This window comes from Ranitomeya variabilis, chromosome 6 (genome assembly GCF_051348905.1).
Source record: "Ranitomeya variabilis isolate aRanVar5 chromosome 6, aRanVar5.hap1, whole genome shotgun sequence".
Taxonomy (NCBI): domain Eukaryota; kingdom Metazoa; phylum Chordata; class Amphibia; order Anura; family Dendrobatidae; genus Ranitomeya; species Ranitomeya variabilis.
The window spans coordinates 108,464,967-108,487,790 of record NC_135237.1 but is presented as its reverse complement, the minus strand read 5'-3'; the positions used below and the strand labels follow the sequence as shown (position 1 = coordinate 108,487,790).

At 40.0% G+C, this 22,824-nt stretch overlaps 1 protein-coding gene across 2 annotated transcripts in view; it reads left to right on the top strand.

The window, feature by feature from the left end:
• ZNF385D (zinc finger protein 385D) overlaps nucleotides 1-22,824 on the top strand; it is a 501,516-nt gene that overhangs the window by 336,691 nt on the left and 142,001 nt on the right. For both annotated transcript variants that reach the window (XM_077268896.1, XM_077268897.1), the window contains one exon: nucleotides 21,489-21,651. In XM_077268896.1, coding sequence (XP_077125011.1) covers nucleotides 21,489-21,651 — 163 coding nt within the window. The remainder of the gene's footprint in view (nucleotides 1-21,488; nucleotides 21,652-22,824) is intronic.

Sequence of the window (22,824 nt, the reverse complement as noted above, 5' to 3'; positions counted from 1 at the left end):
TATCCTCCGAAGTGATGATGACCGACTTGTAACCAGATTCTGCTGCATGAAGAGCATGGAGAAGGAGGCGTGTGTCTGCTTCTTCTTGATTTGACTTAAGATCAGCAGCCTCTTCCCACTGTTCTTTGGTGATCTTAAAGCAGAGCTGCTCACATGTGACATACAGCTCCTTCTCCTCAAGCTTCTCCCTGTGGTGTTTCGCCTTCCATTCTTCTACCAGAAACTTTATGAGACTTGCCTTGTTGGAGGAACTACTTAGAAGCTTTTTCCACTGCTGGATGTTGTGCCCATGTTGAATGTTCTTGAAATGGATCCCTGTGCCTTCATATCTGTTGACTCTTTCTGTATCTTTGATGGATGTCTCCTTGTAGACGTCAAAGACAATATCAATGCGCTTGCTCTTAGCACCCTCATGGATAGCGCGACTCATTGCTGTGCCTGCTAGCTGGCCAAATGTTGCATTGTTTCCCTTCAGTTTCTGAACCAGGCTCATCCCATCAATGATGGTTGCAGAGGGCTCGGGGATCACTTCTGCAGGACGAGCATTCCTCTCCAACTCCCTTGCGAGGGCAGCCTTGTTGGTCTTGCGGATAGACCCATCACCATTGGCAAGTGCCCATGGCAATGGACCCAGGGGATGAGTCAAGACATCACTCATTTGTAGCTTTCTGTTCTCAGCTACAAGTATCATCTGGCCAAATAGGTTTCTGTCAGCCTTCAAAATTACCTCCTTGCCAAGACCTTGTCTGCGTGTCTTCATTTGGATGTTAGAGAACGTTTTAAGTTTGTTCTTCGTCATCTTGTCATGAAACAATGTAGTTGGCTTATCGGTACCCAAACGCTCATCCTTGAATGTTTGATATGCATCCTCTCCTATACTGTATGCCCCTTGAAGGTCTTTGGCTACATCTGGTGGTGCTACAGTCGCTGTTGACAAACTGATAAGTTCACCATTATGCTCTTTGTTGAAGGGGTTCACCCAACCTGTCTCCAGCAGTTGAACGAAAGATTGGACATCGGCTTCATCTCTTCTAATCCTAGACACCTGTAGGTCTGAATGGCTGAAGTCAGTATATTGTTGGCCTACCAGGGCCCTCAGCTGCCTCAAGTACATACTGCGGTACTCTGATGTCAGGTAGAACCTGGAAACAGCTCCAACTTTGAGGCTGAAGCCTTTTGTGCCCCCTGGTGTCTGGGTGTCTTTGTTGATTGTCTCTTCAATGGTCTGGTCCACAGGAATTCGTCCAAAAGGATTCTTGCTACCGATCTGGACCGAAAAGCCACCTTGCATGAAGTATTCATGGACCTCTGGGTGTTCTATGGGCAGCCGAGACATTGTGGCATAGTAATAGGTTAGGTATCGGGCATAGTTGACCTTGTCATAGGCAAAACACCATGGTATCATCTGTCGGATTGCTCCTAGGTGAAGCATCCAGTTGCCTTCTCTTGAAGCTCGAACCAGGGCCAGCATGGTCTCGACCATGTATGTGTCAGTGTGTACGTGTATGTGTCAGTGTGTGTGCGTGTGTTGGGGCACCTCAGGGTGTCTTCAAATGTGACATAGCCCCCTAGATTTCTTCCAGTAAAATTTGCACTCCAAAAGTCATTTGGCGCTCCTTCCCTTCCGAGGCCTGCCGTTCCCCAATACTGCAGTGTACGACAACATATCGGGTGTTGTTGTGTTCGGGAGAGATTGGTGAACAAATAGTGGGGTGCATTTTTTGCTGGTACACCTCTTAAAAATAAAAAAATGAGCCTAAAATGACACCTTCATGTAAAAAATGCACTTTTTCCATTTTCTCAACCAAGTGTTTCCAACTACTGTGAAACACTGGTTGGGTCAAAGTGGTCACTATACCCCCTAAAAGATTCCTTGGGGGTGTAGTTTCCAAAATAGGGTCACTTTTTGGTGTTTCCACTGTGGGGGTACCTCAGGCAGCCTTCAAATGTGACATGGCCCCCTAGATTTCTTCCAGTGAATCCGCCACCCAAAAACCACATAGCGCTCCTTCCGTGTTGAGCTGTGCTGTGTGCCCATACTTTAGTTTACGAGTACATGTGGGGTGTTTCTATAAACTGCAGAATTAGGGTAACCAAGTTTGGGTTTGCCGTTAACCCTTGCTAGGTTGCAGGTAAAATTGGATTACAATGTAATATCTGGAAAAAAAATGAAATTTTGAAATTTCGCCTTCATTCTGCTAAAATTCCTGTGGAACACCTAAAGGGTTAACAGTTTTTAAAAATGAGTTTTGAACAGCTTGAGGGGTGTAGTTTGCAAAATGGGGTAATTTATGGGTGGTTTCTGTTATGTAAGCCCCTTAAAGTGACTTCAGAAGTGACTTGGTCCTTTGAAAAGTGGGTTTTGCTGTAAATGTGAAAAATTGCGCATAAAACTATAAGCCCTATTACGTCGTAAAACAATAAGGTTTCATTTTCAAAATGATGCCAATATGAAGTAAACATGTGGGGAGTGTAAATTAATAACTATTATGGGGGGTATCAGTATTTTTGTAAAAAGCAGAGAATTTCAAAGTTAAAAAATTGCCGATTTTTCCAAAATTTCCGAATATTTAGCATTTTTTTATATAGAAAGGTAAAATATATTGACTCCCATTTAGCACTGACGTGAAGTACAATATGTCACGAGAAAACAATCTCAGAATGGCTTGGATAGGTGAAAGCGTTCCAAAGTTATTAGCCCATGAAGTGGCACAGGTCAGATTGGCTTAGGCACTTGGGTACAAATAGGCCTAGGGCTGAAGGGGTTAATAAGCTACGTATATGTAAGGGCTATCATATCAAAAAATAAACTACAGACATGCATCTACCTAAAAATACCAAAGAAAATTAGTCACTCCGGGTGGTACCGATATCTGGCCCGGCTCATGGACTATTTTGTTATATTGGACTTTTACAATCGCAAGAATATCAAATACATGTATTTTTTTTAACTTTTTACTTTATTTACTAGTTCTCTAAGGGGGGCCGTGCCAATGAGCACGTGGAATTACACGCATTCCTACTAGAGCATGATAAATGCTATTGTCAAAGATTGACAGCGGTAACTAACAGGCTACAAGTTATGTGGAGCTCTGCTTCACCTTCAGCTGTTTAAGGCTGCTTTCACACTAGCATCGATACGGGGCCGTCGCGCTGCGTCGGCCCGACGTACCGACGCACACTGTGAAAAAAATGCCCGACATTGGCAGCCGAAGCAGTCTTAAGACGCTTCCGCTGCTTCATTGTAAGGTCTGGGGAGGAAGGGGCAGAGTTTCAGCAGCGCATGCGCGGTCAAAAATGGCGGACTCGACGCACAAAAAAGTTACATGTAACGTTTTTTGTGGCGGCGGTGTGCCAAAACACGACGCATGATGGTTGCGACGTGTGGCCATACGTCGCAATTCGTCGGTAATGTTAGTCTATGGGGAAAAAACGCATCCTGCAGACAACTTTGCAGGATGCGTTTTTTTCTCCTAAACGACACATTGCGACGTGCAGCCAAAAGTGTGAAAGTAGCCTAAGGCTAGGTTCACATTGCGTTATTGGGTGATCGCTAACGGACAGCGTTGTACAGTGAAAATGTCGCAATTAACGCCATGCAACGGGTCCGTTAGTGCACCCATTGACAGCAATGTTGTTCCTGCCTGAAGCGCATCGCTAGCACGTGCCTTTTTCGGCTCGCGCTAGCGATGTGTCGTTCTTTTGTGGCGCGTCTCGGACGCTGCTTGCAGCGTCCGCGGTGCGCCCGAGGTCCGTTCCCCGCTCTCGCAGATCGGGGATCTGCGAGAGCAGGGACGTTAGCGCGACCCCTAAACGTGGCCCCTACAAATACATTGCGTTAGCGCAATCCGCTAGCGCTAGCGCTAAACGGATTGCCCTAACGCAATGTGAACCTAGCCTAAGGCACATGATGACTGATTAAATAAAAGATGACTTTCAAGCCAGCATCAAACATAGGGGACCGCATATGAGGTAAAAGTACATCTGACAGCTCTGGCAAAAATTAAGAGACCACCATATCAAAACCCTGTCACAGGCAGCCCAATCTCCAAACCTGAACCCCACTGAAAACCTCTGGAACGTAATCAAGAGGATGAGGGACAGCACAAGCCACCAAACAAAGAAGAACTGCTTACATTTTTGCACCAGAAGTAGTGTGAAAGACTGGTGGAAAGCATGCCAAGACGCATGAAAGCTGTGATTAAAAATCGTGGTTATTCCACAAAATATTGATTTCTGAACTCTTCCTGAGTTAAAACATTAGTATTGTTGCTTCTAAATGATTATGAACTTGTTTTCTTTGCATTATTTGAGGTTGAAAGCACTGGATTTTTTTATTTTGATCATTTTTCTTTGACAGAAAAAATTAAAATCTATTGCTTGGAAATTCGGAGACATGTTGTCAGAAGTTTATAGAATAAAAGAGCAATTTACATTGTACTCAAAAATATACCTATAAAGAGAAAAATCAGACAAACTGAACATTTTGCAGTGGTCTCTTAATTTTTGCCCGAGCTGTATGTCGGCCAGGGGTTAAATAAGACTCTGTTCACATTTTGAGTTCTGCTTCTCTGTTTTGCACTTTTTGTTGCATAAGAAAACACATAATGGAAACCAGAAAGACGCAATTATCATCATTAGTGTCCTGCAGCTTCCACTTGCATCTATTTTGTAATGTATCCATGTTGCATCTAAATTCAATTTCTCTGTTCGTAGAATAGAACTAAAAAACTGCTGAAAAACACCGGTTGGAAAAGAGCTTTAGTCATTTTACAGAGGATTATGGAATGCAAAGGGAATGTATCATCTGGTGCATAAGTACCTGAAAAAATAAAAATCCCATAATTAAAAATGTAGCAAATTCACTGTAGACCCTTGACAAATAGATATAGTGTTATTTGTGAATTAACTAACATCTGCTTATCTTTTATATAATAATAATAATATACAATAATAATAATATTATTGTTTTTATTATTATTATTTTTATGGAACATAGTGCAGCAACCTTAACAACCAAGTGATAAATGGTTCGGAAATTATTCGTATTTCGTTATTTCGCTAGGAAAATAATACTTTCTGGCATTATGTTCAAAACATCCTGCAGAAAAAATGGTTTCTAAAGTAAAATGTTGGAGTGACAAGGCAAATCAACTTTCAGCTTGATTGCATAATTCATGTATTTTTGTTTCTATGACAACTGTTACTAAAATAGATTCTTACAATAATTACCATCTCCCGCCACACATTTTTCTATCTATATGATCTCTAAAAAGTTTGTGAACAATTTTTCTTTTCATAATTTTAACTAGATTATTGTTACCATATAAACTATACAGTCAAGTCTGTTAGAATATAAACATTAACACATTAATGACCAGATAATATTTCAGTTTTCCTTTTTTGTTTTTTCCTCCACTTCTTCCAAGTGCCATTACTTTTTTTATTTTTCCTTCAGTATAGTCATAGGAGGGCTTGCTTTTTTATGGGATTATTTGTAGTTTTGAATTACACCATTAATTTCACCATATAGTGTACTGAAAAATGGGTATGTCACTCTCCACAAGGAGAAACCTTACCCTTTAGACCTCAGTCCAGAGCCTCTCACCTAGCCAAATTAGTTCTCATGCTTCGCACTGACGAGGGCCAACAGCCCGAAACACCGTGTCTGCGAATTGAGATACTGATTTGGCCTTTATCCTAAGTCATATTGCACTACTCATTAAACGGTTGATTGTGACTTGTAGGATCGCTACTTCCGACAGGTGGTGCTATAGAGTTCAAGTCCTCTTTTTCTCTGAAGAGGCAATTTGCATACTGAAAAATGGGAAAATTCCAAGTGTGGTGAAATGGTATAAAAATACAATAACCCTATTTTTAGGAAGGGTAAATTTTATTGCATTTTATTTTTAGAAGTACAGGGGCCACAAAATGTTTTTTTGCCATTTAATGAATGGTTTAAAGGGGATGTTAGGTCCAAATTGATAAGTCTTCAGTCACTCTGTATGACTTCAGACTTATGAATCCACCCAGGGCACGCCCTATTCGTTGCTGGGATTTGCCGGTTTCTGAGTTGGGACTGGAGGGTATGTATGTGTTATACATACTCCCGGCAAGACCCCATCCAGTGGGCATTGTCTCGCTTCATACACTTGTATAAAGTGAGTCCACGCCGCAACTAGGGATGTGGCCTTTCATGGGTGACCAACTAGAGTGCCTGGCCTTGCTCCATACAAGTATAAGAAGCGAGAAAGTGCCCACTGGATGGTCTGTGACCCGGACTGTGTATAACATATACATACCCTCTGGTCCTGACTCAGAAACCAGTGAATCCTGACAGCACACAGTGACTGCAGACTTACCGATTTGGACCGGACAATTAAATAATTGTTTACGTTAATGAATCAATCTTTTTTAGACACAACAATGTCAAATATGTTTCTTTTTCATTTTTTCTTTTTTGAAGGGGTTGGTTTAAACATATTTACTATACCTTTAGTCTTAGAAGACCACGGTATTGCAAAACGTAGTGAATTTGCATTTTTGCTATGGAACTCAGCCTATGTCTAAAGTACAGACATGCCACTTACAGGAGCCTTCAGCAAGTCCCTCGCTGGTTTGGTAACTCACTGATTAAGCACAAGCACAATGGCATCATGGGTGAGTGGCAATGGGAGCTTGGTGTCATTTAAATTCTGCTATGAGTGGTTATCTACAGCCACCAGAGTGCACATCTGCCTGGTAGGAAATTACTTTGTTCCTCGCTATGCCACTTAGCGTTCAGGTTAATCAATTTTTTATAGATCTGGCAATTCTTAATGCGGCGATAATAAATATGTGTATGTTTGATTTTTCTTTTATTGATTTATTTTGAATGGGGCAAAAGGAGGGTGATTTGAATGTTTATATTTTTTTATTTTTTTTATATTTTTAAAAAACATTTTTTTTCACTTTTGACATGCTTCAATAGTCTCCATGGGAGACTAGAAGCTGCCACAACCAGAATGGCTCTGCTACATACAGGCAATGATCAGATCACCTGTATATATCAGAATACCACACTTGCTATGAGCGCCGACCACCGAGTGGTGCTCACAGCAAGTCGGCAGTGACAACCATAGAAGTCTCCAGGAGAACTCTGGTTGTCATGCCTACCCATCGGTAACGCATGATCACGAGACGGGGTCACCAATGGGTGGATTTCCGGCACAATTGCTGTAAATGTGTTAAATGCTGCTGTCAGCATTTGACAGTGGCATTTAATGGGTTAATAGACATGGGTAGATACCAATTCCACCCATGTTCCAGGCACATGTCAGCTGTTCAAAACAGCAGACATGTGCCAGGAAAGATGTGGGCTCACCACTGGAACCCACATCAAAGGAGAAGTGTCCGATATCGACGTACTATTATGCCCGATGTCGGAAAGGGGTTAAATACCTACAGTACACAGCTTCCTCAGGCCTAATGTATTTAATTATGCATGCACTTTGTATAGTAGAATCTTGTGAACAATCAGGTATACCGATGGCAGTTGTGTAAAGTAAAAGACAAAGGGTTAAATCTAAAATGCAACTGTGTTGACTAGATGAAAAATAAACCTTGCAAACCAGATAAATGATACACTACAAAATAAAAGCACAGTCAACACTTAGTCAATAGTATATTAAAATTCCCTTTGCTTTTGGCAGCTATCCTTTGTATTGGCAATGATTTACCCTTCCCTGTTTACTCCACCAAAGGTATGATTGATGTATCTTGAAAGAGAACAAGGAGATTTATAGGACTCGTATCATCTTTATGTATTGAACAATGTGTGTGTACAATGAATGTAAAAGAGGATCCTTATTGCATGTCATATTACAGTGATTTATTTATGTTATGGTATTGGTATAGAGTAGACTAGATGAGTTTTTCAGACCAAATGTAAGAAATCTGGATATTTTAATAAGAAAAAAATGTAAAGAAAAACAGTCTTTCAATTGCCAGAAGGAAACTTAACATATGAAATCAGTAACATAAGTGCCTATATTAAGAAATGATCTTAAAAATCTGTAATACAGCACCCAATGAAGCTTAAAAAGTCATACTGTATGGCTAAAATTTTATAAAAAGATATATAAAGGTTCTTTCTGATTTATTTTCTAGAAGCATTGCTTCTAGGGGCAATCACTTACATAAAGAATACCTATAGATTATGGTGTATTCATGAGGCCAAATGCTTTCTTTGAAAACATCTTTCCTTCAAAACATTTATTTTTGGGAAAGGAAGAAAAGGTATTCACCTCACATTCCAAGGAGGACAATAGGAAATCACCAGGTAAGGAACGGAAAAAGGGTCATGAGGACTGGACTCCAACACCAATGGGAAAATGTTAAAACATAACTTTTACTGTGCTAATAAAAACATGGTTAGCAAAAGCAAAAAAAAATTAAGGATTTATAAACTTATGCGTTTCGGGTTAGTAACACTTATTCATAGCTATAAATAAGATTTGTAACCCGAAACGCATAAGATTCTATATGGATTCCTTATCTTTTTATTATTTTTGCTTTTTATCACCAAATTTTTAATTGAACAGTAAAAGTTATGTCTTAATATTTTCCCATTGGTGCTAGAGCCCAATCCTCATTGACCTTTCTTACATATTAACTTTTTGCCAATTCTATGTGTTACAAATGAATATTTCATTAAATGCTAAAAATTCTTGCATGCTTAATTATTTGCTCTCATCTTAGCCATAAATAATCAATGATACAGAGTTTAGAAATATCAGTGATTACTATATATCCAGTTAGCACCTAATTCCATTATTCGTGGAAAAACTATCATAGTTTTGCTTTAACCACATAGACATAGGATTTTTCTATTATCACTTATGAGCACACTCATGAAAACTCTTACTGTAGTTGTGGACTGTTAGCTTCAGTGAAAATGACCAAATTGCTTCTTTGTTTGAAGTACCCCAAAAGCATCACAGCTGGTAAGCAACTGAAGCAACAGACAAAGATAAATTGACTAAAACCCACTGCCAGGCTGGTGTATGCCTGTTACAGTGCAACCCCTTCATAGCTTATCCATTGCAAATGATGTGTAACCTTCATGCTGCTGGTTATTATGCTTCATCTGGTTATTATGCCAGCCAAAGAAATTGTTTATTAACCATACAAATATGGTCAGACATTTGAAATTAAAATAAATTCCTCTGGATCAAATGATACCCAAAATATTTCTAATAGAAAGTTATTGGAAGAAAGAAAATTTCTTGTGTACAATAAAAACTCAATATATATTATATGCATGTTATGTAAACAAACAGTCATGTTATAAAAATTCCAAGAAAAATGATACAAATTTTCTCAGTTCCAGCTTTGTGACAAAATCATTTGATTAAAATAAAATTGGACCTTGTTCCCAAGAAAGTATGGACTAGTATTTCTGTTACTAAAACAGTCTACAAAGATCTTATTACTGTTTAATTGAGCACAGACTCACTTAAAATGTTATCATATGACAATTCTGTGGGAAAGCATTTATACTCATCCAGATGTCCCTTGCAATTGCATATTAATCAAACAAAATTATTTTGATATATACACTCTCTGACAGAAGTTATATTGCTTATCCATGTTTTGTAAATGAAAGCTTATAACCTGACGTTAAATTCATCCATTGGTTGTATAAATTATTCTTTTGAAAGCTGAAACCCTCCGAAATGTGGTTTAGGTTAAGAAAATAAATTGGCATCAATGCAGAAATATTGATCAGATAATGGACACAGAATGGTCAGATTTTGGCAAGACAAAAGTTTTGTCGCCCACAGAAAGTAATGTGATATTCAGACAAATAATTAACTCAAAATACAATTATATGTTGCATAACATTGGTGAATGAAGTTGTGGTGCTATTAGAGTCATATTTAATATTTTGTGTGACTTCCATGAGCTTGAAGGACTGCATCAATGCGGTTCAACAATGATTCATACAATTTATTAATGAAGTCATCAGGAATAACAAAGAATGCAGTCTTACATGCCTCCCAGAGTTCATCTAGATTCTTTGGTTTTGTCTTCCGAGCTTCCTCTTTCATCCTACCCCAAACATGCTCAATGATGTTCATGTCTGATGACTGGGGTGGCCAGTCCTTGAGCACCTTGATCTTTTTTTGCATGGAGGAACTTTGTTGTAGAGAGGGATGTATGAGATGGAGCACCATCCTGCTGCAGAATTTGACCCCTTTTATGATTAGGGAATATACATAGTAACATAGTAACACAGTTATTAAGGTTGAAGGAAGACTTTAAGTCCATCTAGTTCAACCCATAGCCTAACATGCCCTAACATGTTGATCCAGGGGAAGGCAAAAAACCCCATGTGGTAAGAGTAAGCTCCACCATGGGGAAAAAAATTCCTTCCCGACCCCACATACGGCAATCAGACTAGTTCCCTGGATCAACGCCCTATCAAAGAATATAATATATATACCCTGTAACATTATACTTTTCCAGGAAGGTATCCAGTCCCCTCTTAAATTTAAGTAATGACTCACTCATTACAACATCATACGGCAGAGAGTTCCATAGTCTCACTGCTCTTACAGTAAAGAATCCGCGTCTGTTATTATGCCTAAACCTTTTTTCCTCCAGACGTAGAGGATGCCCCCTTGTCCCTGTCACCGGTCTATGATTAAAAAGATCATCAGAAAGGTCTTTGTACTGTCCCCTCATATATTTATACATTAACATAAGATCACCCCTTAGCCTTCGTTTTTCCAAACTAAATAGCCCCAAGTGTAATAACCTATCTTGGTATTGCAGACCCCCCAGCCCTCTAATAACCTTGGTCGTTCTTCTCTGCACCCGCTCCAGTTCAGCTACGTCTTTCTTATACACCGGAGACCAGAACTGTGCACAGTATTCTAAGTGTGGTCAAACTAGTGACTTGTATAGAGGTAAAATTGTGCTCTCCTCATGAGCATCTATTCCTCTTTTAATGCATCCCATTATTTTATTTGCCTTTGTAGCAGCTGCCTGACACTGGCCACTGAATATGAGTTTGTCATCCACCCATACACCCAGGTCTTTTTCATTGACGGTTTTGCCCAGAGTTTTAGAATTAAGCACATAGTTATACATCTTATTACTTCTACCCAAGTGCATGACCTTACATTTATCCCCATTAAAGCTCATTTGCCATTTATCAGCCCAAGCTTCTAGTTTACATAAATCATCCTGTAATATAAAATTGTCCTCCTCTGTATTGATTACCCTGCAGAGTTTAGTGTCATCTGCAAATATTGAAATTCTACTCTGAATGCCCCCTACAAGGTCATTAATAAATATGTTAAAAAGAAGAGGGCCTAATACTGACCCCTGTGGTACCCCACTGCTAACCGCGACCCAGTCCGAATGTGCTCCATTAATAACCACCCTTTGATTCCTATCCCTGAGCCAGCTCTCAATCCACTTACACATATTTTCCCCTATCCCCATTATTCTCATTTTATGTAACAACCTTTTGTGTGGCACCGTATCAAAAGCTTTTGAGAAATCTATATACACTACATCCACTGGGCTCCCTTGGTCCAGTCAGGAACTTACCTCTTCATAGAAGCTGATCAAATTAGTCTGACATGAACGGTCCCTAGTAAACCCGTGCTGATACTGGGTCATGAGGTTATTCCACTTCAGATACTCCTGTATAGCATCCCTTAGAATGCCCTCCAGGATTTTACCCACAGTAGAGGTTAAACTTACTGGCCTATAATTTCCGAGTTCAGTTTTTGTCCCCTTTTTGAATATTGGCACCACATTTGCTATACGCCAGTCCTGTGGTACAGACCCTGTTATTATGGACTCTTTAAAGATTAAAAATAATGGTCTATCAATGACTGTACTTAATTCCTGCAGTACTCGGGGGTGTATCCCATCGGGGCCCGGAGATTTGTCAATTTTAATGATTTTTAGACGCCGCCGTACTTCCTGCTGGGTTAAGCAGGTAACCTTTAATTGGGAATTTTTATCACTAGTCATATTGGCTGCCATGGGATTTTCTTTTGTAAATACTGATGAAAAAAAGTCATTTAGCATATTGGCTTTTTCCTCATCCTCATCCACCATTTCACCCAGACTATTTTTAAGGGGGCCAACACTATCATTTTTTAGTTTCTTACTATTTATGTAGTTAAAGAATATTTTGGGATTATTTTTGCTCTCTCTGGCAATGAGTCTCTCTGTCTCAATCTTTTCTGCCTTGATTTGCTTTTTACAGAATTTATTTAATTTTCTGTATTTATTTAATGCCTCCTCACTACCTACTTCCTTTAATTCTCTAAATGCTTTCTTTTTGTCCCTTATTGCGCCCCTTACAGCTCTATTTAGCCATATTGGTTTCCTCCTATTTCTAGTATGTTTATTCCCATACGGTATATACTGTGCACAGGTCCTATCCATGAGGCTAATAAACGTCTCCCATTTTCTTTGTGTATTTTTATGCCTCAGGATATCGTCCCAGTTAATTGCACCAAGATCCTCTCTCATCCGTTGGAAATTTGCCCTCCTGAAGTTTAGTGTCCTTGTCACCCCTCTACTACACATCTTATTAAAGGAGACATGAAAACTTATTATTTTGTGATCACTATTCCCCAAGTGACCCCCAACCCTTATATTTGATATGCGGTCTGGCCTGTTGGTTAATATTAGGTCTAGCAGTGCCCCCCTCCTTGTTGGGTCCTGAACCAGTTGTGAAAGGTAATTGTCTCTCATAGCTGTCAAAAACCGATTACCTTTACTGGAACTGCAGGTTTCTGTTCCCCAATCTATTTCAGGGTAGTTGAAGTCCTCCATAATAATGACTTCTCCTTGAGTCGCAGCTTCATCTATTTGCTTTACGAGGATATTCTCCATTGCTTCCATTATTTTTGGAGATTTATAACAAACCCCTATCAGTAATTTATTTTTTTTCCCCCTCCCCTTATCTCCACCCACAGGGACTCTACATTTTCATTAGATTCACCTATATTATCACGCAGGATGGGTTTTAAGGTCGATTTTACATACAGACACACCCCACCCCCTCGCTTATCTGTACGGTCATTTCTGAAAAGGCTATAGCCCTGCAAGTTAACAGCCCAGTCATGGCTCTCATCCAGCCATGTTTCAGATATCCCCACCATGTCATAATTATGCTCCAACAACATTAATTCTAATTTGTCCATTTTGTTGGCAAGGCTTCTGGCATTAGTATACATGCACTTGATGTTCCTCTCTGTACCTCTATTCTTTCTTAAATTACTAACTTTTCTAACCCCACCCCCCATGCCACTGCCACCACCAACTTCCTTATTTGTGCCCAGGTCTCTATCTGCATTATCTTCCCCTCCTATAAAATGAATACCCTCCCCCCAATCCCTAGTTTAAACACTCCTCCAACCTTCTAGCCATTTTCTCCCCCAGCACAGCTGCACCTTCCCCATTGAGAGGTAACTAATACTTCTTGATATTTTAGGCTATTGATATTGCCTTCCACCTTGCAAATGTTTCATACACTCCCATACTGAATGTAACCTTAGACCATGATCTTTCCACCACCAAATTTACTGTTTTCTAGGTGTATTTTGGATCCATACGGACTCCAGTGGGTCTTTTGCAGTAATGGTGGTGGCTGTGGTGTAATTCTACTGAAGATTCATCAGAGAAATCCACCTTCTGCCACTTTTCCAGTGTCCATCTGTTTAGCAGGCTGTGGGACTTTGCAAATGCCACACAGTTTTTTATTTGCCTTTTGTTTAGTGCTGGCTTCTGGGCACTGTCTTGCCCATGGAGGCCAATTCGAGACAGAATCTTACAAACTGTTCTAGTTGACACAGGGACTTGAGGTGACCAGGCCTTTTGGAGCTCTGCTGCAGTGGAAGAGGGGCTTGTTTTGGATTTTTTAACCAACAAACGTTCCTCCTGAGCAGTTGTCTTGTGGGGTCTGCTGGACCTGGGCTTGTCAAACATATCTCCAGTCTCTTCAAATCTTTTTTTAATTATTTGTACTTGACGCTGAGACACATTAAAGGTGCCAGCCACCTCTGCAGTGCATCTGGTCTTCAGCCTCTTGATAATCCAGGCTTTGATCAAAGGGGGGATTTTTGGCTTGTGGTCAGAGCTCAAGTTGCAGTTCAAGTGAAGGTCTGCGGTGCTGGGTGTCTTTTTATACACACACTAATTAACCGATCATTTGCAGAGCACAGGTGAGGCTGTAAACTAGGATTGGGTGCATAATATGGCCAGGCGACAAAACTTTTGTCTTGCCAAAATCTGACCATTCTGTGTCCATAAACTGATCAATATTTCTGCATTGATGCCAATTTATTTTCTTAACCTAAACCACATTTCAGAGGGTTTCAGCTTTCAAAAGAATAATTTATACTACCAATGGATGAATTTAATGTCAGGTTATAAGCTTTTATTTACATAACATGGATAAGCGACATAACTTCTGTCAGGGAGTGTAAACAAATGGAATATTATACAAAGGGAACCAAAGTAAAGTCATAATATAGTTTCTGAAATATTACTGCATTATTGATAGAGTTGAACAGATTGAAGCAGGAAGGTTCAACTTCGAGTCAAGTTTCCTGAAATTCGCAGGTTCCCAAAAATTTGAACACTTTGCTATGTGTTTCGTGAGGATTGAAGAAAGAAAAATGCCCAGACCCATTTCACACACAGCTGAAGCATCATTGCGCGGGCCAATGATGTTTTTTGCAGTCGTGCAAAGATGCTCCTTAATGTCCTACAAATATGACATCACATGGTTGTAGTGCAGACAATCAGGGGGCTATCACAGTCAGTATAAAAGATCAGGACTGGCCAAGGCATATTATACTTGTACAGTTATGGGATAGTAGGTCAGATCACACAGCTCATTCCACATAAAGATAAAAAATGCTGTATCTGATTGTGTCTACTGCTTTCAGTGCTTAAATAGATTGAAAATGGAATGCTAGTCTCAATTTGTGAATACTATTTCAAAGATTCAAGTGATATGGGGAAGTTTTGTAGCTGTATAGTCAGTGTGACTATGAGATGATTGATCTGCAATATACTGCAGTAATAGTATGATAAGAACAGCCTTTTTTATTCTTTACACACTGCTAACAAGGAGGGCAATATTGAACCCCTCAGTGCTAATTTGGTGTATCGCTATCTCTCTCATTTTCCTAGCAAACAGTAGCTTTTCATAAGTGCGATTTATGATAAATCTTTGACACAGATTAAATTGGGAACATTTGGTGAACCCGGTGAATGCCAATTTCAAAAGACCTGATTATCTCTAATTATTTGTACAATGTAACTACTCTAGTTATTGATCAGTTGTGAAATTGCAGAACTAGAATCACCATAAGTCAAATTACTAAGGATACTTTCAGCCCTTTCTTAGCTTTGTGATTTTCTGAGAAACTACCATATACTGTACCTTGTATGTTGACCACTACAATTCATGCAGTTGTCCTAGACTACTTTACAATTAATCTTCCTAATTCCTAATTCCTAAAAAGGGTGCATCATCGGAGAATGATGAATGATTTAAATCAGTTAAGTAGCTTAAAATCTTTCATTGTTTTTTCTCTATTTTTTACCTATGGGATTGTCCATATTAAAGAAAAACTTGAAATACTCTAATTTTCTCAATGGTCATTAGAGAACCCACAATAGAATAATTCCTGATTTGAATGTTTTATTTTATAGCTTTTTCTTTGTAGAGTGGGATAGTATCAATGGAGTAATCACATTATATATTGAGAGCATGGCATTTTAATGACAGATGGCAGTTTTTTTGTAAAGTTGAATACCTAGATACTGCAGCAAAACAATACTACACAAACTGATAATTATTTATTCATCTCCACTATAACATCTTGGTCTCATGAGCTGAGAGCAGTTCCCAATATCTTGGTAAAGACTGTGATGGTCTGTTAACACTTTTTTGACCTTACCTTATTTTTTTACCCCTTTTAACTGATAAAACAATGTTAATATTTTGCATACAAAATGTCATTTGTTCATGTTCTATTTTAAAATTTGATGAAATACTATGCAAACTGTATTGGAATGAGTGATGAATTATTAGTGAGCTTAAATGTCACTTAATTCACCAATCACTTAAACAATAGGACATAGCATAATATAACTATCACTTTGCATCACAGCCGAAAAGGGTAATCAACTTGCTGCTGATGCTTGCTTAAAACAATTTACATTAATTTGTGGAAAAGACTGATAGATTACATTTTGATTACAGTTTGGAAATAATGAATACAGATTCATTCAGTGTAAGGTATATGTAGGGCATGATTAATGATGAACATCTTATTATGCAAGTGATTTCCTGTTTGGTTCTAATTCGTTAGCTGTCATTTACATCTCATAAATAGGGATAAGGCTACTTTCACACTAGCGTTAACTGCATTACGTCTCAAAACGTCTTTTTTCCGAAAAAACGCATCCAGCAAAAGTTTTTGCTGGATGCGTTTTTTCCCCATAGACTTGTATTGGCGACGTATTGCGACGGATTGACATACGTCGTGTACGTTTTACGACGGATGCGTCGAAATTTGGCGATACGTCGTCGGCAAAAAACGTTGCTTGTAGCGTTTTTTGTCTCCGCCTAAAAAACGTGTCGCGACGCATCCTGCGGCATGCGTCGTTGGCTACAATGGAAGCCTATGAGCGACGGATGCGTCGGGACACGTCGTACGACGCAATGCAGCGCTGCAATACGTTTTTTTACACTGAGCATGCTCAGAAGCTGGATTTTGTTGCCAAATGGCCAGACACCCCCAAATCTATATAAACCTGGCCTGGGCCTTCAACCCCACATATATGGCCACGTATATACGTGGCACTTAAATACGTGGCACTTAAATACGTGGCACTTAAATACGTGGCACTTAAATACGTGGCACTTAAATACGTGGCACTTAAATACGTGGCACTTAAATACGTGGCACTTAAATACGTGGCACTTAAATACGTGGCACTTAAATACGTGATACGTGGCACTGAAATACGTGGCACTTATATACGTGGCACTTAAATACGTGGCACTGAAATATGTGGCACTGAAATATGTGGCACTGAAATACATGGCACTTATATACGTGGCACGTATTTAAGTGCCACGTATTTAAGTGCCACGTATATAAGTGCCACGTATTTCAGTGCCACGTATCACGTATTTAAGTGCCACGTATTTAAGTGCCACGTATATAAGTGCCACGTATTTCAGTGCCACGTATCACGTATTTAAGTGCCACGTATTTAAGTGCCACGTATTTAAGTGCCACGTATTTCAGTGCCACGTATTTCAGTGCCACGTATTTCAGTGCCACGTATCACGTATTTAAGTGCCACGTATATAAGTGCCACGTATTTAAGTGCCACGTATTTAAGTGCAATCCTCACAAGAACACCTTCCATCGCTGCCACAAAACTAAAACCCTCAAAGATGGGCTGTAAAAACAGTAATTATATAGTTTTCCATATTTTCCAGTAGCCAATCAAATTTGGGAGCCTCCCATTTTAAAAACGGATCCGTCGTAAAAACGGATGCAACGGATGGTAAAAACGGATGCAACGTATGCAACGCATCCAGTATTTTCGACGGAAACGTTTAGCGGATTTGTGACGGATCCGTCGAAATGCTGGATGCGTGGCATACGTTTGTCACCGTTTTTCACTTTTTTGACGCATCCGTTTTTTCGGCAAAAAAACGGATTTGCGACGTAATGCAGTTAACGCTAGTGTGAAACTAGCCTAAGACAAACAGATTTTACTATAAAGGATGAAATGTTATTTTTATTTATTTTAAACACTTCAGATAAAGTATCTAAAAATTAGTGTTTGTAGAAATGTGGATTGTAGCATTGCATTACAGAGGAAATGTGCACACCATGATTATATCCTCATTTCTGTTTAAAGGGTGGAGTCATGAAATTCATTCTTTTAATTCTAAATCCAGAGAGCAGGAAGGTACACATTATGGTTAAGGGAAGATCATTTCGATTCATTCCTTTAACCCTCTGATTTATTTCTGATTTATGAGAGATACAGCCTGTCCTATTCTGTGCAGTTACCTAAAAGAAAAAGTACAAATATTTAACATATTTGCATAGCTTTCTGTTTATCCTTTCTGGTTGGTTTCCTATATTCTATAAAGTTTAAGCTTCCATATCCTACAGTGATGAGCACTAAAAATCTGGAACAAGCATATGCAAGATGCAGAAAATTGTTATGAAAAAGTAATTTGTTGCATCATCTCTGAAAGGAAAGATTCCCATTCATTACTTATGATGTATTTTCTCTTTTAACCCTTTTTCGACATTGAACATACTGGGTCATCCCATTTTTAAATGAGTTCCCTGCAAATGGATGTACCAATACGTTCTGGCGATCATGTGGGCACACGAGCTGTGTCTCCAAGATCAATGCTGGGAGTTCTGGCTCTCACTGCCAGAGACAGTGCCAGCACTGCCTTCATCTGTTTAACCCTCTAAATGTTATGATCAATAGTGATCACAGTATTTCAAAGGCTGGAAAAAAAGTGGTTCACTCTCCCACACAATTCACACCCAAGGTTTGCAATCACAGGCTGTCGATGGTAGTCATGGCAAATGATCTGATCTCTGATCACTGATTTAATGCATTGCCATGCACAAGCATGGCAATGCATTAAAGCTGTGAGTGTCAGACAGAACACCTGTTAGACCATGCTCCTTTCATGACCTAATAGGCCATTGTAGCTGGCAGACCTGGAGGTCATCATTTGATGATTGTATCTCACTGTATGATGTCCCCCTCACTGTAATCTCCACACTGTATGATGGCACTCTAGAGAGCCTCCATATAGTATAATGCACCAGATAGTCCTAAATGTAGTAAAATGCACTCCCCATAAGCCTCCATATAGTATAATGCATTCCCATAGGCCTACTATATATTGTATAATGCACCCCCCATAGGCAGACTCTATTGCACAACTCAGCACCCATAGGCAGACTCTGTAGCACAAGGTAGCACTCATAGGCAGATTCTGTAGTATCAGGTGACACCCCATAGGCAGACCCTGTAGTATAAAGCAGCCCCCCATAGGCTGACCCTATAGTATAAGAAAGCACGCCCATAGGCAGACCCTCTAATTTAAGGCAGCATCCCATAGGCAGACCCTGTAGTATAAGACAGCACTCCCATAGGCAGACCCTGTCATATAAGGCAGCAACCCATAGGCAGACCCTGTAGTATAAGGCAGCATCCCCATAGGCAGACCCTGTAGTATAAGGCAGAACCCCATAGGCAGACACTGTTGTATAATGCACCCCCATAGGCAGACCCTGTAGCATAAGGCAGCACCCTTATAGGCAAACCCTGTAGTAAAAGGCAGAACCCCCATAGGAAGATCCTGTAGTATAAGGCAGCACCCCCATAGGCAGATCCTGTAGTATAAGGTGGCACCCCCATAGTCAGACCCTGTAGTATAAGGCAGCACCCCTATAGGCAGACCCTGTAGTATAGGACAGCACCCCTATAGCCAGACCCTGTAGTATAAGGCAGCACCCCTATAGGCAGATCATGTAGTATACAGCAGCACCCTTATAGGCAGACCCTGTAATATAAGACAGCACCCCATAGGCAGACCCTGTAGTACAAGGCAGCACCCCCAAAAGCAGATCCTGTAATATAAGGGATCACCCCTATACTCAGACCCTGTAATATAAGGCAGCACCCCTATCGGCAGACCCTGTAATATAAGGTAGCACCCCTATAGGCTGACCCTGTAATATAAGGTAGCACCCCCATAGGCAGATCCTGTAGTATAAGGCAGCACCCCTATAGGCAGACCCTGTAATATAAGGCAGCACCCCTATAGGCAGACCCTGTAATCAAAGGCAGCAACCCTATAGGCAGCCCTGTAATATAAGGCAGCATCCTCATAGGCAGATCCTGTAGTATAAGACAGTACCCTTATAGGCAGACCATGTAGTATAAGGCAGCAGCCCCATAGGCAGATCCTGTAGTATAAAGCAGCACCCCATAGGCAGATCCTGTAGTATAATGAGCACCCCTGTAGGCAGACCCTGTAATATAAGGCAGCACTCCTATAGGCAGACCTTGTAATATAAGGCAGCACCCCCATAGGCAGATCCTGTAGTATAAGACAGTACCCCTATAGGCAGACCTGTAATATAAGGCAGCATCCTCATAGGCAGATCCTGTAGTATAAGACAGTACCCCTATAGGCAGACCCTGTAGTATAAGGCAGAAGCCCCATAGGCAGATACTGTAGTATAAGGCAGCACTCCTATAGGCAGACCCTGTAATATAAGGCAGCACTCCTATAGGCAGACCCTGTAATATAAGGCAGCACCTCCATAGGCAGATCCTGCAGTATAAGACAGTACCCCTATAGGCAGACCCTGTAGTGTAAGGCAGCACCACTATAGGCAGACCCTGTAATATAAGGCAGCACTCCTATAGGTAGACCCTGTAGTGTAAGGCAACACCCCTATAGGCAGATCTTGTAGTATAAGGCAGCACCCCCATAGGCAGACCCTGTAGTATAAGGCAGCACCCCTATAGGCAGACCCTGTAGTATAAGGCAGCACCCCTATAAGGAGATCATGTAGTATACGACAGCACCGTTATAGGCAGACCCTGTAATATAAGACAGTACCCCATAGGCAGATCCTGTAGTATAAGACAGCACCCCTATAGGCAGACCCTGTAGTACAAGGCAGCACCCCTATAGGCAGACCCTGTAATATAAGGCAGCACCCCCATAGGCAGATCCTGTAGTATAAGGCAGCACCCCGATAGTCAGACCCTGTAATATAAGGCAGCACCCCCTAGACAGATCCTGTAGTATAAGGCAGCACCCCGATAGGCAGACCCTGTAATATAAGGCAGCACCCCTATAGGCAGACCCTGTAATAAAAGGCAGCAACCCTATAGGCAGCCCTGTAATATAAGGCAGCAGCCCCATAGGCAGATCCTGTAGCATAAGGCAGCACCCCTATAGGCAGACCCTGTAATATAATAGATACCACATGCGAAACAGAGTATAAAATAAGTGCACTCTTAAACTTGTATCTGTTAGTGGCTCTTTAGTATGCCCTTATTCAAAGTGGTTATATATTCACTCAATGGAATATAAATAAGCTCGCATGGTTCTAGATTACTCATTTGTTTCTCAAAGTTTTTTTTTTACAATATGTGTTGATTTGTTGATTCCTTAGGATGCTTTTTTAAGTAGTAAAGTAGTTACCATTATAATAAAAAAACAAATTATTTTTCCATTATTTATATAATGTATTTTTTATGTACTGCATTAATATTTCTTGGTACCCTTTATTTTAAGCTTGTCTGTTTTTATTATTATAATACGGAATTTTAAAGTTTAGGAATGAGCTTGATTGCATGGTTCATTTTGTTCTCCATTGTAGAGCCAGGCTGTGGCCCACTACAAAGGCACGAAACATGCCAAGAAGCTCAAAGCACTGGAAGCCATGAAAATTAAGCAGAAATCTGTTGTTGCCAAGGACAACGCAAAGACTATCTTCACTTCCATCCCTACTAATACCATCAATGGCAGCTCTGAGAAAACAGGTTAAGTGATAATCTCTTTTTTAACTGCTGTATCGGTCTAGTTTTGCCTTTTGCATTCATTTGTATTCCTTTCATCATTCTCACTGTTTCAATTCCTTTTAGCATTTTCATGTACTTGAAAGATGTTTTAAAGTGACAGTTTTATAAATTATATAACCATAATAACATCACATCATAAAATATATATTAATTCTGTTTTCCTAGGCGTCCTATTCTACCTTATATCACATAGTAATAGGGTAAAGCAGGATGTGCAGAACTTATATATATTCTTTTATAATCTGTTTCTGCAAATTTAGGTAAAAAGGGATTTAATGGGGTTACCCAGCCATAATGTATGTAATGACTTATACCCAATTTAGGTCCTAAGTGTCTGATTACTAGAACCTCCACCCATCCTGAGACTGAAGTCACTTTTTACATGAAGCAATTGTTACGTGTGGTCATCATTGTTCTATTAATCCCTGGCTTAATGGGAATTTCTAAAATCCTATTCTCAGGTTTGGTGGGGTCTAAGCATTGATTCACCCAATGATCAAACTATTACTACTTATCCCATAGAGAAATATTAGGTTGTATTAAGGAATAACCCTTTGAAATGCTGAGCACTCATAAAAAGCCCATGAGTCTTGATACCCTCCACCATTGTCCATCATAGTCTTGGGGTACTGTGGTGTATTATGTTTGAGTATTGACATAGTTGACGTACTTATTACATCTAAATTTATAGATTGGCGAAAGAATTCAAAAGAATTAAATAGAATTTGTGCAGACATGCCATATGTATTATATTAAGGCAACACTTTTCCATTCCCTTTTGATGACTACATTGCAGTTTTTATTGATGCATAAAATTGTGCAGCGTTCATTTCTTTACATAAACACAAGGCTTTCTGTAGCAGTTATGACCATTCAGTGTCAGACTGGGGTGCTAAGAGCCCACCAGTAACATTGCCTTTGGGGGACCTCTTTTAACCTGCATACAAATATTACACTACCCTTGTCACAAATGTACTTCTATCTCTATTTATTAATAAACTGGGTAGTTTGGTTAATGAATGATAAGATGCTGCTTTTTTCTGTACAGAGTTGATCATGTGAATTATGCCAAGTACTGCCCATACAGTGAGGTTGGGGGCCCAGGTCTGCACAGGGGCCCACCGGGGGATTCCC